This window comes from Megalops cyprinoides, chromosome 19 (genome assembly GCF_013368585.1).
Source record: "Megalops cyprinoides isolate fMegCyp1 chromosome 19, fMegCyp1.pri, whole genome shotgun sequence".
Classification (NCBI taxonomy): Eukaryota; Metazoa; Chordata; class Actinopteri; order Elopiformes; family Megalopidae; genus Megalops; species Megalops cyprinoides.
In genome coordinates, this window is record NC_050601.1 from 6213963 (window position 1) to 6230280 (window position 16318).

The 16318-nt window shown below is 45.3% G+C and overlaps 1 protein-coding gene across 1 annotated transcript; it reads left to right on the forward strand.

Annotated features, from left to right (window-relative positions):
- Positions 1 to 4804: 4804 nt before the first annotated feature.
- sstr3 (somatostatin receptor 3) lies at positions 4805 to 6345 on the forward strand. The gene has a single exon (XM_036552802.1). It carries the CDS (start codon positions 4805 to 4807, stop codon positions 6269 to 6271), a length of 1467 nt encoding a protein of 488 aa, XP_036408695.1. The 3' UTR covers positions 6272 to 6345.
- Positions 6346 to 16318: the final 9973 nt, after the last annotated feature.

Consider the following 16318-nt stretch of genomic DNA (forward strand, 5'->3'; position numbering starts at 1 on the left):
GGAAAATGAACATTTTGTGATAAAGCATTTCCCAGTAACCTTTTTTTTCACTTGCATTTCTGTGAATAACAATATGTTCAGGATAGAACAATACAATATACAAAGGCACGTGTTTTTAGCAAACAGATATGTAGATGTGATAAGTGTGTTTTATTGTAAAATTGGGTTTGCGGTGTCAAACCGCTTTGACCCAGGCTCACCGCGCCCACAAGGGCAACGCAACTGGAACCTGGTGAAGGGTGTGTTGCTGTAATCTTAGCACACAACTCACTGATCTTCTACTGGTCAAACCATGCCACAGGTGGAGTTTTAACAGAGAGGTGAACACACAGTGTGTGTAGAAAGGAGTAAAACAGCCTTACCTGCCAGGTAAGGGCAGGTCTTATATTTGTGCGACAGAAGTAGGTGATGGTATAGGCTAAAGGTCCTACATTCATGAACTCATATTAGGGAAGCATGTTCTTCAGGGTCTACCACAAAAGAGCATACCTTTCCTGCTCCCTGTTACGTTTTACCATCACCCACACATTTTTGTAACTGTAATAAATAAAAACATTTAAGACAGACAATAACATTTGCTCACATTTGCGTTGTGCTTGTTGTGTTGTCACTTTGGATAAAAGCGTCTGCCAAATGAATAAATGTAAATGCTTACATTTTTTGTTTGAAGGTGAGGACAGACATTTTTACGGTTAACCTGAATTAGGCCCTGTGTAAAACCTGCTGACCTCTAGACCGCAGGGCTTCACAAAAAGCAAGAGACCAGGAGGGAGACTGAATCAAAAGGTATCGGACCCTGGCTGACTCGTTCCTGTTATACTCCTCACCTGTTGCCATCTCTGAGTTGGCCGGGAGGCAGGAGACTCACGGTAAATCTAGTGCTTCTGCCACTACAGCTTATCAGCTCAGCAGTCCTCGTTCGGAGGGGCTCGCGGGAGCCGCTGAACAGACGCGCGCACACGTCGCGGCCTCCTCCTGTTCGGGATCTAAACGGGCGGAATGCACAGCGTGTCCACGGCGGCCCTGCCTTTGATCAGCTGATAATTGAGCTCTGAAGTGGTCTGCTTATGTCTGTGTCTGTCATCCTGTTATGTTCTCAGGCTTGTTTTATTTGCCCGGTTGCCGGCAGGGATGCTATTGACTGACATCGCACACATGCGGCCTTAATCGAGCCTGTTTACTCAATAGACCGGCGGTTCTCGGTGGACCAATGGCGGCGTAGGAAAGAGAGGAAATTGATTGATTTGTGCACGTCAGTAACCATTAATATGTCCACCCCCCTGGTGCCTCGCTCATGGAATGCTGCTCTCTAATTTGTAACTTAAATAGATCTCCCATTGAGAGGGATTATGAAAGAAAAGGTCAGACTTCGATAGGGCGGAGAGAGAAAAGTCTCATTTAGATAGGTGAGGTGCGGCTCACGGTAGCAAACGCAGCTCCTAAGGGCCATAAAGCACAAATGACTGCAGAATAGTATTGGTTGCATATTGGTTTGCTCTCTGGGGTTCTTGAACTACAAGTTGCCCCCGTCTCCATCTCCCCAAAGTAACTGCCATATCCCATGTGAGGCCTTATTTCAGTCTCTCTCATCTGGTCCTCTCAGATCTCAGAGGGCTAACCTTACATCGACTTTCAGCTGGGCAAAGGCCTGCTTTGTTCCTTTGTACTGTAACAGTGGTGGAAAAATCACCCCTTGTGTACACAAAGCGGAGAGGCTGAGCTTATTAACTTGTCATGTGCAACCTTTACTCGTGCCGTTTTGATTTATTTGTGCAGGGTGCCCGCATTCTCTGCGGTGTTTGAAGCAGCTTAGGAAACCGATACAAATGATTGCATTTGTGGGGGTGCTGGGTGTGGAAAAGGGGGAGGGAGTGTGTCCTCAGGGTGTCTCTGAAGGTCCTCATGAATGTTTCAAGTGCATGGAATCAAACACACCGATAGAGAGAAAGAGAACTGGAATTGCTCACATTTTTCTGTCAGAATTGCAACCATTTTGTGCCCACATAGTGTTATTGCAGCGTCTTTATAAAAGTGGAAACATCTTGAAACATGCCCCATAGGCAATAACTAATCCTTGTGGGGATTAGGTGCCCATACTCACCATAAGATAGATGAGAGGTCATGAATGCTGAGCGGATGGGGAGCACACACCAATAGGCATAAGTTAACTGGGTCGATCTGGAACAGGAAGATGGCAAGATGGGTAGGCGAGTTGTGTGGATCCAATATACCGTATATTGACTGGGTTAACAATACAGAGGGAAAATGGCGTATATCAAGATGTTTTTGTTTTTTTTTTCCCCAATCGGGCTGATCATCATAACTTGCCAGCGATAAATCAGGAGTGTTTTAAAACAGGACTTTTTTCTAACAGCATTTTAGCTCAGGGTTTTTCAAGTCACCTGTATCTCCTTTAATCAGAGCAGAGTACATTCCTTCTGCATGTTCATAACACACACACACACACACATACACACACACACACTATGCTCTCAAATCAAATGTGCATTGATCTCTCTATCAGATGCTGTCTAATCTTATTCAGAAGGCACATCTGAGATATTGGGCTAAAAACAGACTTACATGTTGAATCATATCTCACCTGAAAATTAACTATCCACTGCGGGTGACAAATCGGAACTTGGTTTGCCTCAAGTACAGAGACTCCACAGGAAGGAGCTGTGAAGAAAAGCTTGGCTGTGTATTGTGTGGTCGACCTGTGGCCCTGTGTTTGATGTGAAAAGAATATAATACAGAACCATGGGAAAATGATTTAGGTGGGCACCAGCAATCTGGGCACGCATGCATTCACCACACAGGCATGCGTATGTGAGTCACACCTGCCATTTTGTCCCAAACGGAGGAAAAAATGTCCACTTCAAATATTTAAACTCAGGCACATTTTTTTTTTAACTTCTAAAATCTTTGTAATCACTAATCAGTTTTCTGGAGGATTGGGTCCTCTCCTGCTTTTATTCTTAATTTCCTGTGGTATCTGTGGTGAAAAAAATGGGGAAAAATCCAGCTAGGCAGGATTAAATTTTTTTTTTCCCTGGGGATGAACGATGGATAGGTAATAGATCTAGACTGAAAGAAAACAATATGAGCAGTGGAAAAATGAAAGAGGAGAAGCTGTGGCAAAGCTAGGGCAGGTATTTACTGCCGTGTCCTTCCTCTTCATAAGCGGCGGCCCTCGGCGCAATGCAGGACTCTGTCGGCTGTGCCTCTAATCTTCCCACATCTTAGCAGCACTCTGTCATGCAAACCAATCTATCATCTGCTGTTTACCCAGGGGTCTACTCTTACATCAGCTGCCCCTCTCCGGGTTTCAGACAGAAGATATTAAGTACCACAAGAAAGAAGATACAGAAAAATAAGCACTCTATATGCAAATTTACAGGTGTAAAAATAACCGGAGCATTTACTTACATACCATAGGGTCCTAGTCCAGACCTCTGGCAGATGCACACACAACAGTACACTGCATGGATACGTGACCAGTTTGGTATGTGGGATTTATTGCCAAATTTGTACCTGGTCTCAGAGCTTTTGTTCCATCATCAGATTACATTTAGGCGCATAAAAAAACAGCAATGAATGGGACATCGGGGTGCTTTTGAAATCATTGCCATGCAAATAGGAACGCTCTTATATCAAAAAAATGTTCTCACTTACATCAAACAATGTTCTACCAACTGGTGTTAACGTAACCATAAAGAACGGTCAACATTTTGTTTTTTTGTGGAATGAGTGACGATGTTCTCAGTGAACGTGGGCTGTGTGTTTGCTCAAACACAGACGCATTGGTTGCCATGTGTGTTTACCCAGCTCAGGACTTTGATATGAGATATTAAAGCTCTCCAAACCTATGAGAAGGCACTGCATCTTTTTTTTTTTTTGCCCCCCCCCCCCCCTTCCTCTCAAGCTAATCACACATGATGTGTGCGCAGAGCCACGATCTGTGGCTCACCTCACTTGGTTGCTAATAGAATGTCAATTATTTGCCATTCCGGTGATTGCTGTGTGTGGGAACACACAGTGTTTAATTTGTCTGAGGTGTCAATAGCCACAAAGGCAAGCCAAACACAACCACTCAATCATGCATTCTTTTTTCCCCTTCTCTCTTTCTCGCACTAGTATAATTGTTTCCTGTCTGATTCATACCCATCTATTTTCCTTAATATTGTTTGTTTTTATATCCTTTTTCTTTAATTGTTTCTTTCAGCTTTCTTTCTTTGCTTCTGTTGCATCATGCTCTTCCATTTCATTTTTTTAATCTTAATTATGCCCCGATATTTTTACAGGCAACATTATAGCAACATGAAAACTGACTGACTGACATACATGGAACATGTACTTTCATGAACTTTCATGATTGGCTATTAAAAAGTCTTACGGGCTTTGTAATGTTCTAACAAGAGTAAGGAGTGAAAGAGGAATTGGATTGGTTCAGTACTTGAGTGCACAGTGGTCACCTAGTAACTCACCTGCAGCATCTTCATGTTTTCAGCTGAATGAGTATCGGTGTGCTCACAGTGTATGAACCCACACAAAGGGATAATTGAGAATGAGTCACGGCCACCTGACGTGTTGTGACATGCTGTACCTCTTTTTCTGTGGTTCCTGTACCTCTGGAGACCTTACTCTAGTTCTCAAATGAGGTCCCCCACCATTTTCACTTGAATGTGATCACACTCCGTCCATGTCCATGTAATCCTCTAAGACAGCTCTCCCCCTTTTTCCGTCTCCCGCAGGGCAAATGGAAGGTCTGTGATCCCTCATTGCTCTCCTCCCGACTGCCTCCATGGAGTTCCTCTCACCTCTCCCGCCAGTGACGCCAGAGGCATGGGGCAACGTCACCACCCTCCCCCCGTACGCCGCGTTCTCCGAGTCCCTTCTCTTTCTGGACGACGCCTTCCTTAACGACTCCCTGTGGAACTCGACCAACTCGACTGGCCCCAGAGTTGGTCCAGGCTCCGGCATGGCGGGAGTCCTCATCCCCCTCATCTACATCATCGTCTGCATCATCGGCCTGGGCGGAAACACCCTGGTCATCCACATCGTCCTGCACTACTCCAAGACCGAGTCAGTCACCAACATCTACATCCTCAACCTGGCCATCGCTGACGAGCTCTTCATGCTGGGCCTGCCCTTCCTGGCCGTCCAGAACGTCCTCCATTCTTGGCCGTTTGGCTCCTTCATGTGCCGCCTGGTGATGACTGTGGACGGGATCAACCAGTTCACCAGCATCTTCTGCCTGACCGTGATGAGTATCGACCGTTATTTGGCCGTGGTGCACCCCATCCGCTCGTCCAAGTGGCGCCGGCCCCAGGTGGCCAAGGCGGTCAATGGGACGGTGTGGGCGGTCTCCTTCATGGTGGTGCTGCCAGTGGTCATCTTCGCCGACGTCATCAAGGAAGGGGGCATCTGCAACATCATCTGGCCACACCCGGCTGAGATCTGGAGGGCGGCCTTCATCATCTACACCTCCACTGTAGGCTTCTTCTGCCCCCTGCTGGTCATCTGCCTCTGCTACCTGATGATTGTCGTCAAGATCCGCAGCTCGGGAAAGAAGGTCCACGCCACCTCCACAAAGCGCAGGAAGTCCGAGCGCAAGGTCACCCGCATGGTCGTCATCGTGGTGGCCTTGTTCGTCTTCTGCTGGCTGCCGTTTTACGCCCTGAACATCATCAACCAGGTGGTTTCCCTGCCGGAGGAGCCCCAGGGCCTCTACTACTTCGTCGTTGTCCTTTCCTACGCCAACAGCTGCGCCAACCCCATCGTCTACGGCTTCCTCTCCGACAACTTCAAACGGGGTTTCCGGAAGGCCCTGTGCCGCTCCTCCCGGCGGGTGGAGAGCCAGGAGCCCACGGACCGCCTGCAGCAGCAGGAGGAGCGAAGGAGGGTGCTGAAGCCCAGGGACAGCGTGCGGAGGGCCATGAGGGATGAGGAGGAAGAGGACGACGACGAAGACAGGGAGGAGGCCACGGAGATGACCGAGATCTGCAGGATTGCGCAGAACGGCAACGGAAACGGCCAGCTGGAGAGCTCCAGGCCCCTGTTTGTGGAGAGGGGAAAGCTAGCGGGGACCTCTGAGGTGGCCTCCCCAGACCAAAGAGTCAAAGTTGGGGAGCCCAGTGGGAAAGGCCCAGGCTCTGGGCCTGCAGCAGCCATCCCCCAGCTGTTGAACGGGGCCAAAAATGGTAGTGTCAAACCGTTGCCAGAGGAGCCTGTGGAGAAGAACACCTTGCTCGAGATCAGTTATCTGTAATATAAAGAAACTACATTTCATAGTCTTGTCTATGTTACTTGAAGTGGAAACACAGTATTATTTTGTAAGTCATGCCAGGCCTATCCAGAAAGCCCCAGTTCCAAAGAATGACAGCTTTGTACAGAGACTTAATCAGAATCTCCCATCAAATCCCATCAACTGAAATAACAGTACTTAACGGTAAAATTTTGCATTTTCAGTCAATGCACAGTGTCTTTTTAATTGATCTATAAAATTAATTAAGGAATTAATGAAAAGGTAATATATCCAAAAATCCGCTTTAAAGCTTACAAACGGGGCATTTCAAAGACTTCTGACTGTATTTCTTTGTCTCACATGTGTGTCGGTGCTCTAGAGAAATGGAGCATTGAGGATGAGAAGCTGTGACACTAACTGAGGATATTTAACTGTTTCCAAAGCATTTAAAAAAAAGGTGGAAACATAGGCCGAAGCTCCATCTCAACCCAGGAGATGGATGTTAAACATAGAAACCATCTGTGTTCAGTTGCGTGGTCAGAAAATTTGGGTAAATATTTCCCTTCCTTAAACTTGGAAAAAAGTGTGTACATATGCTTGTGCCTTCACTTAAACAAGAACTGGGGCTAGGTTCCTTGTCAGTGCCAATATATTCTCTATATCTGTTTTCATTTGTGCCATCATTAAAATTGGTCGTCTTGTTTCCCGTGTGACAATACATTCATTCCTTTGAGGTTGATTGTGGCTGCAATTCAATGCACCAAATGAAAACCTTGTCTTCAGGCCAGGCCGACTGACAGAGCACAGATAGGCTATAAGGGTGAAGAGTTCAGGCTTTCTCAGGAGCATAGCTTGAAGCATGTTGATCTCCTGGTGTCTGGTAAACCAGCGCAACAACAGAGACAACGCTGGTGATGAGGATTCTGAGAGAGATTCTGCTTTTCATGTTTTCAGCTGGCGTGGAATATCAATTTGTGATTTAATATAGAAAATGTATTCACGGTTTCACTGGAATCGGGGTTTTAAAAAGCGCGTGGGCCGCTACTCACTTCCAGGAACGGAGCCAAGCGTGCGGATATGACAAACGAACGCATTTTCAGGGCGAGCCGCTGTGCTCTGTTGCTTTACCTTCCCCAGCCATGAAGAGGCGAACACAAAAGCCTGTGCTGGTTTTAAACTGCACATAATTGATTATGTTTAATTGAGCCGTTTACCGAAAGCTGATGTTGGTTTGTCGTCATCAGGCAATTGTCTGCCTCATCTCTGAAGACAGAAGTGCCTTTTTCTGAGGTGTGGGTAGGTGGGCTGACAAAAAGACACAAGTCATTAAATTTAACGTATTTTTGTGAATATCTGGCCCTTAAACAAAAATGCAAAAGTACGGGTGCTTCAAGCTTCATTGATTCCATTCGTTTTTCTGGGTCCGAAAGCCTCACCTGTATAATCAGTTATAATGTGAAGGGCAAAATGATCAGAAATCAGTTTCTTATAGACTTTTTACAAACAGAACAACCACACAAAAAATTTCGCCAAGGACTAACAGAACATGCCTGACAGGGTAACTGATGCAAATGCAAGATCAGTATTCAATGAGCGGCTCAATCACACCCAATTAATGAGGAGCTCTGCGGGAAGGAAAATCAGGACACACAGCATGCCCGGGGGGTCTCTGATCAGCCATTCAGGCTGTCATAGCACACAATTCCCAAACTTTAAAACAACATACTTTGTGAGAAGAACTCCAGCTTGGCACACAGTTCTGGTCAATGTGGCCCGATTTACACATTTAACCATGAAGCAACACCTCAGTGATGCCTGAAATTGTATTTAGAGTGTCGGATATTTAAAATGAATGTACATCACTGGACAGACGACGGGCAAGGTATGTAGCCTGATTTGCTTCAGCTGGATAAATAAATAATGTGTCAAGTTTCATCAGATCTAGGGACTGATATATGGTTGTACTCTTGGCTTCCATTGTCTAGTCAGGCTGCACAAGTTAACTTGTCGTAGGGCTTGAATCGTGTTATGCTCACACTCACTGATCTGGGAGTGTTGTTACCCTGGTCTGACACTGTTGTTCATCAAACTTGAATGGATACACTTCTGTTCTGTTCTGTGCTGGAAGTCCCTCTGGATAAGAGCATCTGCTAAATGAATGTAATGTAATGTTAATCTGAGATATGTAAATCATTGTGGGAAAGAGTATGTTCTTGGCAAACAAAAAAAAAACATATCCACCTGCAGTTAAGATGAAGTCCCAAACATTATGGAGTACATATTGCATGTAGGCTTAATCATGAGACAAAAGTAACACAAGATGTAATACTTGCGGTGTTGAACTGTGCTATATACAGTATAGTACTTTTCAGTGGGCTTGTCATCTTGTCATTGCTGTTTCCACTGCACCACAAGTTCACATGTCGGCCATCTACACCCCACTTACTCCCACGGATCTCCCAGATGCCCTTGGCAACAGCATCATATGTCTTATGAGATATCAGCTATGACTAGCTTGCAAATCACTGGCTTTCCTAAGCAGAGGCGTGCGGTCGCGGGGGGGGGGGGGGGGACGGGGGGTTGGGGGGGATGATGGATGGTGAAAATGTGCTTGCAGCAGTATGGCTCCCCTTTGCAGGTGCAACAATGTTGTCCCTCTCAGAGTCAGCTGCCCTTCTCCCTCAACCTCCCAACGTTCTGCGGTGCTGACAGCTCATCGAAAGGGGACCTCTGTTTCTGTGACAATGAGGAGCTATGATCAGCTTCAATGATAAGGTACCATGTTGTCAGTATGAAGGGGAATCAATCCAACACAGTTTTATCCACCACACGCTTCCCCGCAGACAGCATATCATTTTTCTGTTCCTACCGCTCATTGGCAGGAAGAACGAGACGCGAAGAACTTTAAACCGAAGAACGGTTTAAAGTTCTCCTCACAACGTTGCGCGATAACCGTTGTCCGATAAAGGCATTCGGTTTCCTGCGATCGCCCCTTTGCCTCCTCTTTTGCGCCTGTGTAATCCATCCCAGAGCACCCCACAGGACATTCCCTGCCTGCCCCGCTGCGGGAGGTGACGCGGCACGGCAGTCAGATGAACATGTGACCGGAGGCGTGCGAGATCTCCGTGTTTGCCCTGAATCACCGGAGCGCGACGCCCACAGCCGCGCGCCCACGTGCAGCGCAGGCGGACAGAGAGGGAAACAAGGCCGCGGCTGACTGCCGCCATTTCACCCTTACCCACTCTTTGTGCGGAGAGATATTTGTGGAACACGAAACGTAGAGAGAACCCACTGAAACAAAGCTGCTCGCTCAAGTGTGTAATGCAACAGCCCCCTTTGCTTTGAATGTCACATGATTTTACTTATTCAGTGTTTCCTTGTTCATATTTAATTTCAGTACATGATTCACAGACAGACACTCTCTGGTACGCTTTCTTTTGACGGGTAAGCATTCCTCTGTGCAGACACTAAATTCCAGTTGTCAGGTTGTACAAAGCTACAAAAGTACAAAAACACTCTGCCAGTGTTGAAAATAAATGTGCACCAGCTATTCTAACAAGCAAAAACATATTTCTTCCTTTCAGGTACAGTGCACAAAAAGTAACAGCATTCATCTTCACAGAACTGTGATTTTATCATTCAACATGTATATACAACATATTTTATTTAGCATCCAATTTATCAGAATTTGGTGCAAATCATCAATGGTGTGCAGGGACACTTCTTGGGGAGGGCCGCCAACCAGAGCCAAGTGGAAATGGTCCTGCACCAAAAATGATTATGACATCATTTATTTGCATTGGCAGCAAAAATGTATTAAACAACAATCAATAGAAAATGGGTCTTCATCTAAATGTAGGATCTCCATCTACCTTATTAATTCAATACTACTGAAAAGGTATTCTGTGCTAATTTCTATTTGTAATTGTATGTATAGGCAGCGGTGTGGAATAGTGGTAAGGCGCAGGGCTTAGAACTGAAAGGTTAATGGTTTGATTCACCACTGGGGCACTGCTGCTGTACCCTTGGGCAAGGTACTTAACTCACAATTGCCTCAGTAAATATCCACCTGTATAGATGTGTAACATGTAAAAATTGTAACCAATGTAAGTCACTCTGGATAAGAGTGTCTGCTAAATGACAAAAATGTAAATGCAATGTGTAAATTAAGGTTGGTCTTTTTTCCCCCTCTCATCAGCTTGCCTTCATATGCCTTCAGATCTGATGTTAATATATGTGAGGGGAAAACAAGACAAATAAACAATTTGCTCATTGTGAAACAGATCCTTATTCAATCATCTCCTTTGTGGATATTGATTGCCGACTGTTCATAGCGGGCAGAGGCCCTCTGTGATCGACAAGCCAGTGATATTGCTCGAGATGGTACAGCGCACTGACAGAGGCAGGTAGCACACTGCATACTGCATGCTATGTAATTACTCATCATGATTATTATTACATTGTTATTGGTTTCCTGGGGATTGTTAAGCGCTATTGTTGCTCTGGGTCTTTTTATAATCCGTACCTTAAGAGTAAGCTTTATTATAATGAAGGTGAGCTTTGCAGTGCATTTGTAATTACACAAGCCTCTTGGGAAGCATGAGACATGAGATTTTCCTGTAACTGAGGCTTCTTATAGTGTCATAAAAAATATTTCAAGGTAGGACCCTTAATATGACATTTATATGACTGTTCGGCGAAATTCTGTTTTGGTCAATGGAGGCTAGGTCTGCAAAATGTTTTGGAGTCCAGCATAAATGGCACTATCATGTCCAACTCCAATGTTGACACCAATACATTAGACAGCAGCAAGTTCCCTCAAGTCTTGCTATACACACAATCAAACCAATAGGCTGCTGTGTGACATTAAAATAGTCAATCAAAGCTGTTATGGAGGACAGAGCTGTTGAAACTGAGGCAGGAAGTAGGAAGTCTTAGTCTCAGCTTGAACTGGCTGACTTTAATTGTCAATAGGCTGCCCAGACTGTTTTGTTTCTTTATTTATCTGCAAAATTGATATCGATAATAAGCGAGGCTGCCGGGGGAAGCTACAAGACGGGCATTGATTGCAAGGGGCACACGAGAAGCCTCCCACATGAGGTTAGGTCGTCCGGGACGGCATGGTTCAAGAAGAGGAATTGATTTTTTTTTTCTTTCTTTTTTCAAACTCCTCAGAAACAGCCACTCAATTCTCTTCATAAAAGGCTGGCTAAAGTGGATGAACAGGTAGCTCTGGCCATGCACCTTTCGGACAGGAACCTATAAAGGGAAAAGATGCAGCAGGCGACAGAGGGCAACCAGTCCCTGGGCGAGGCCTGGACAGCCTGACAGGGTGCAATTAGGAAAGAGGGTCCAGTGCAGACCGATACCAGGGAGTTGTGGTCAGAGGTAATAGAGTTGGCACCAGTGCTAGAGGGCGTTGGCCATTTATCCTGATTTCAGACGATCGCTCAGAGTGACAGGTATGAGGAAACGGCTGCACGGCCGATCGCAGGAGGAGCATCTGGGCAAAGCAGGGGTTTGGCATGGTGCTCGGGAGAAAACAAGCAGCTGTCTGTGAACCCGCCACTGCGCATACAATCTCTGGCATCGACATCCCCGCCATTTCATAGCTGACATAAGCAATTCATTGAGCCGAACATGTTCTCCACGGAACAGAGGGAAATCCATTGGGGGGGGGGGGGGGGGGGGGGTGACAATGGTTCTCACAGCTCATAATGGGACGGAACACGAAAGCCTCTGGAACCCGTGTGAGGCCCGTGAGTATACAGCATGAAGTGTGAGATAGAGGCAAACAAGCAGCTGGATACGCAACCGCAGTCTGAGGTGGCTCGCTCTGACACAAACGCACTGCCACTGCCTAATGGAGGCCTCCTAATACATAGCAGCTGTCAGTAATTTCGTTCCCAAATATTGGAGCGCTTCCAGTCTCTCGATTAGCGTTAGCGTTCAAGTGCAAACTCGAAGTTGGGCGCACAGGAAAGCGCGGCGGTGAAGTGCACCTTTGAAAGCACTGCACAAACAGCCTGTGGCATTGACAACAACATCGCTAGCCATTAACCATTAACCACTGCCTTCCGCTGCCGGCTAGTCATTCCACACACATTAGCATTATACTGCTGGATAGGAGTATCATATAGGATATGTATATATATTTTTACAGATATACTGCATGTCATTGCTGGTGTACCACAGCCTGTGTCAGCAGCCTAGTTTGTAAAGATTTTAGATTTGGAAAAGGAGTGTATGAGAAAATCACAATTGAACATCAGTGACACCCCACCCCCCCTCCCTATTTCAATGGGCCTCCACTAAGAAACTTCACTAGGACAAGAAATTCCAAGGTGACTGAAATGAATTTAAGGGTATTTTTTTTTAATTAATATTAAGAACATGAAGAATCTTCTTTCAGCTCATGTCTGTCCAAGTTTGGCATGAGCACTGTTGTGTGTGAAGAAGCTATAACCTCATCATTGGTAACATAATCAACGCATTAGGTGTTTTCAAAAAGGGGAAGGTAAACACAGAATTAAGTCAGCTATCTATACGATATCAATACCAGATAAGTACCTGTAATTAAAGCACTTCCACTTGAAGTTCACCATTTAGGCAGCAGAATGATCCAGGCAGTGTGCACACTCAAAGGTTAAAACAAATACATCTTTTTCAGCTGCTCCATTAAAGGTTTACTGAACAAAAGCAACAAATTAAAATAAGAAAGACAACAAAGCAACAAAAACACTGACCTGTTCAGGTCCCTTTTCACACTTTTTTTTATATGTCAGCAATTTCCTTGTGAGTTCTTTTTGTTGCTCCCACTCTGACTCCCCAGCATCTCTCTCACCAGAAAGCAGTGTTATATTATGCTGTAAAACAATTAATGGTGGCATTTTTACAAAGGTCAGTGCAGACCATCATACCCCATCATTATGAAATAGGGATCCACATACACTATATAGACAAAAGTATTTGGATGCCTGACCATTACACCAACAGGGACTGTAATGACATTGTATTCAAATACATATACTTTAATATGAAGTTGGTCCCCCTACAGCTTCCACTCTTCTTGGAAGGCTTTCCACAAGATTTTGGAGTGTTTCTGTGGGAATTTGTGCCCATTCATTCTGTAGAGCATTTATGAGGCCTGGCTCGCAATCTCCATTCCATTTCATCCCAAAGGTGCTCGATGGGGTTGAGGTCAGGGCTCTGTGCAGGCCAGTCAAGTTTTCTGTGTGCAGATACTGTATCTTTGGAGTAAGCAGTTAATGATGGTAAGCAGTGAATGTTCATACATTATGAGAAAGTAAACAAATCAAATGTCTTGATCTTTTCTGGAAAACAGTAGGTTAAATGGCAAATGAAATAGTTAACAATACTGTTCTGAACCTCTCCCAACAGGTACTCTTGAACAGGACTCCGCTGTCTGGGGTGGGTAGCAGGACAAATCCCAGGTCATTAATTCTGAAAACACGCTGGGGACTCCAGAGGAATGAGACCTCTGTGCACAGGTGATTTGAGTGGCTTCTCTTGTATCCTTTGGAGAGCAGAGCGGTGAGCCCTTGTGGCTTTGGACACCTGCGCTATACCCAACTCTCCCCTCTTATTAGAGCCCTTGCCAGATGAGGCTTCCCCTCCTACATCTCCTGGGCCCTCATATCTATCGCTCTCCTTTGTTGTTTTGGCTCAGGTATTGCAAGGAACAAATATGCTGCACAGTGTGTGAGGCTTTCCACAAAACTGCACGTTTTATAGTTGGATTTGGTGCATCCTTTACTACAGTTTAAAGTGGGCTTAGCAAAACAGCATTACCCTGTGCTTTCCTGAGCCTTGAATGCATGACAAAGCACTAATATTTTAAGGGGAAAGAAACGATTGCAATGATTTTAAATGAGTGTTTATTTAAAGATGTCATGCAAGGATCTCCATTAAATCTCCCAGGACTGTAAAAACCCTGAGAAGTGATAAACAGTGAATTTTATTCCATTTTATTCACAGTTCACATCAATTGAAACAAAAAGCAGTATAGAGTGGCTTTTATGCACAGAGAAAATTGAAGCAAGTTTGTGGCGTGACACAGTGAATGCGTAATAACACAAAGGGGAAAAAAATGAAAGAGAGTGCTTTTTCCTCTGGGCATCTCAATATTTTCCACACGTCCAAGGTAATGTGCTTCACATTTGATCTGAAGTCTGAGAAGCTATGGACAGAAGTAACTGACGAATACCAACAAATTAACCTACAAATTCATCTACATCTCATACTTCTGCTCATTAATTCATAACTACATGTCTACCATTGGCTTGTTCCAGGTAACTTGCATAGACCCATTTATACAGCCAGATAAGTAGCTGGTTTATGTGTGTAACAGCAGCGGCCACCGAGGCACTGATCTGGCAACTTTCAACTCAGAAACAGCCACACTCAATACTGCCACCCTGATTCACCTCCAGGGTACGGGCGGTCAACACACTGAAGAGTGAACAGCAGCCATCCGTCCATCTAGCGGAAAGCTGTTAAGTGGCTCTTACAGCCGTTGTAACCCCATGGCAGAGAGAGCATAAAGCAAAGTTGTAATCAGAGCTCCTAGGGAGCATTAATAGTGCTCCACGCACAAAGTGCACCAAATGAGACAAATCACACAAAGTGTTCAATGGAGTTTCACTGACACACTACACGAATGCCGCGTTCCAAAAATACACACTTGCACACACATACACACAGGCACACGCACACACACGCACACACACACACACGGACCCAGGCCAGACGACCAGCTCTCCTTTAGCTGCGATGGTACTCTCTGAGGGAATGAATCATGTTGCTAAGAGACCAACCACAGGGAAGAAAGCGAGAGGATATTTTTTTCTGTGACGTTATTAGAGAGTGAAAGGTAGGCGAGTGGGCGGCTTAGGCAGCAGAGAGAGCTCGACAAAGAGAGAGAGGGAGGGAGAGACGGCAGCGGAGATTGAAAGAAGGAGAGACGATGAGGGAAGGAGATTGCAGAAGAGAGAAAAGGGCACGGCATATTAAATCCAATGTGACAGCTAGGTTGTGTGCTTGTCACCTTTGAAACACTCCTCACCGACTCCACACAAACGTTGCTCTGCCCTGACCGCAAGGACTGCAGTCTCTGATGGAGTGCTCAGAAACTAGACAGTGCCCCATTCTGGGCCGAACTTAACAGCGAGCTGCTCTGAACTGCACCTAGGCACAGTTAAACTCCACTCTACACATGATATGAACCTTCCTCATTATTGCTGTTCTTTCTTCCTGTGATTGAGATGTCGAGTGCAGGAGCTCTAGGTGACTTAGGACCATGACGTGTGGCTAAATGTCCAGTAGCACAAGATCTGGTGTTTCCCCCAGCCTGGACTTATTGCGCAAGAGCGGAATCTCTCCCCGCACCTGTCCCGTGATGCCAGCTGACCTTTGGCTGCCAGCTCATCCGCAGGGAGCTCACTTTTTCATAATCAGGGGAATACCACCACAGCGATGAGCTTCAGATTTAATTCCTCGCCATTATCGGCTGCAGGTTTTGTTGATCTCATAAATCATCAGCTCGATAATATGCCCTTTGTCTATCGTTCAGGTTCCTATTTGTCTCTCTGTTTGAAAATGTCATTCTGCCTCACCTTAAAAGACACAGCAGGCCCCGGGGTTTCCTAATAGAAGTGAAGTGAAATCACCCAAAGTGTTTGGACATCCAATGCTATTTAAATCTGTCGATGACTGATATACATTTGATCGTGCATATATGCAATTTTCCCCTACCTCCACATCCAGATTTTTTTTTGTTTTGTTTTAGTTTTATTAGAGAACTATTGTACAAATCTAGTATCAGACAGGCCAAAATATATGGTGCAAGTAATATCATTTTGACTGCATCACCATCTGTAAACCCCATTATTACAGTACCCTGATGCATCACCAACACAACACAACATTGAGGTTAATGACACACCTGGGCAGCTTCATTACTGAAAGGTAACTGCAGAAGGAAAATCAGACAGGTATGTTTAACTGTAGGTGGTAGCATGAGGTTCAGCCCACCTCTTTATGTGCTCCATT

Coding starts and splice junctions, on each gene's coding strand:
- sstr3 (XM_036552802.1), top strand. CDS start 4,805: ATGGAGTTCCTCTCACCTCTCCCGCCAGTGACGCCAGAGGCATGGGGC.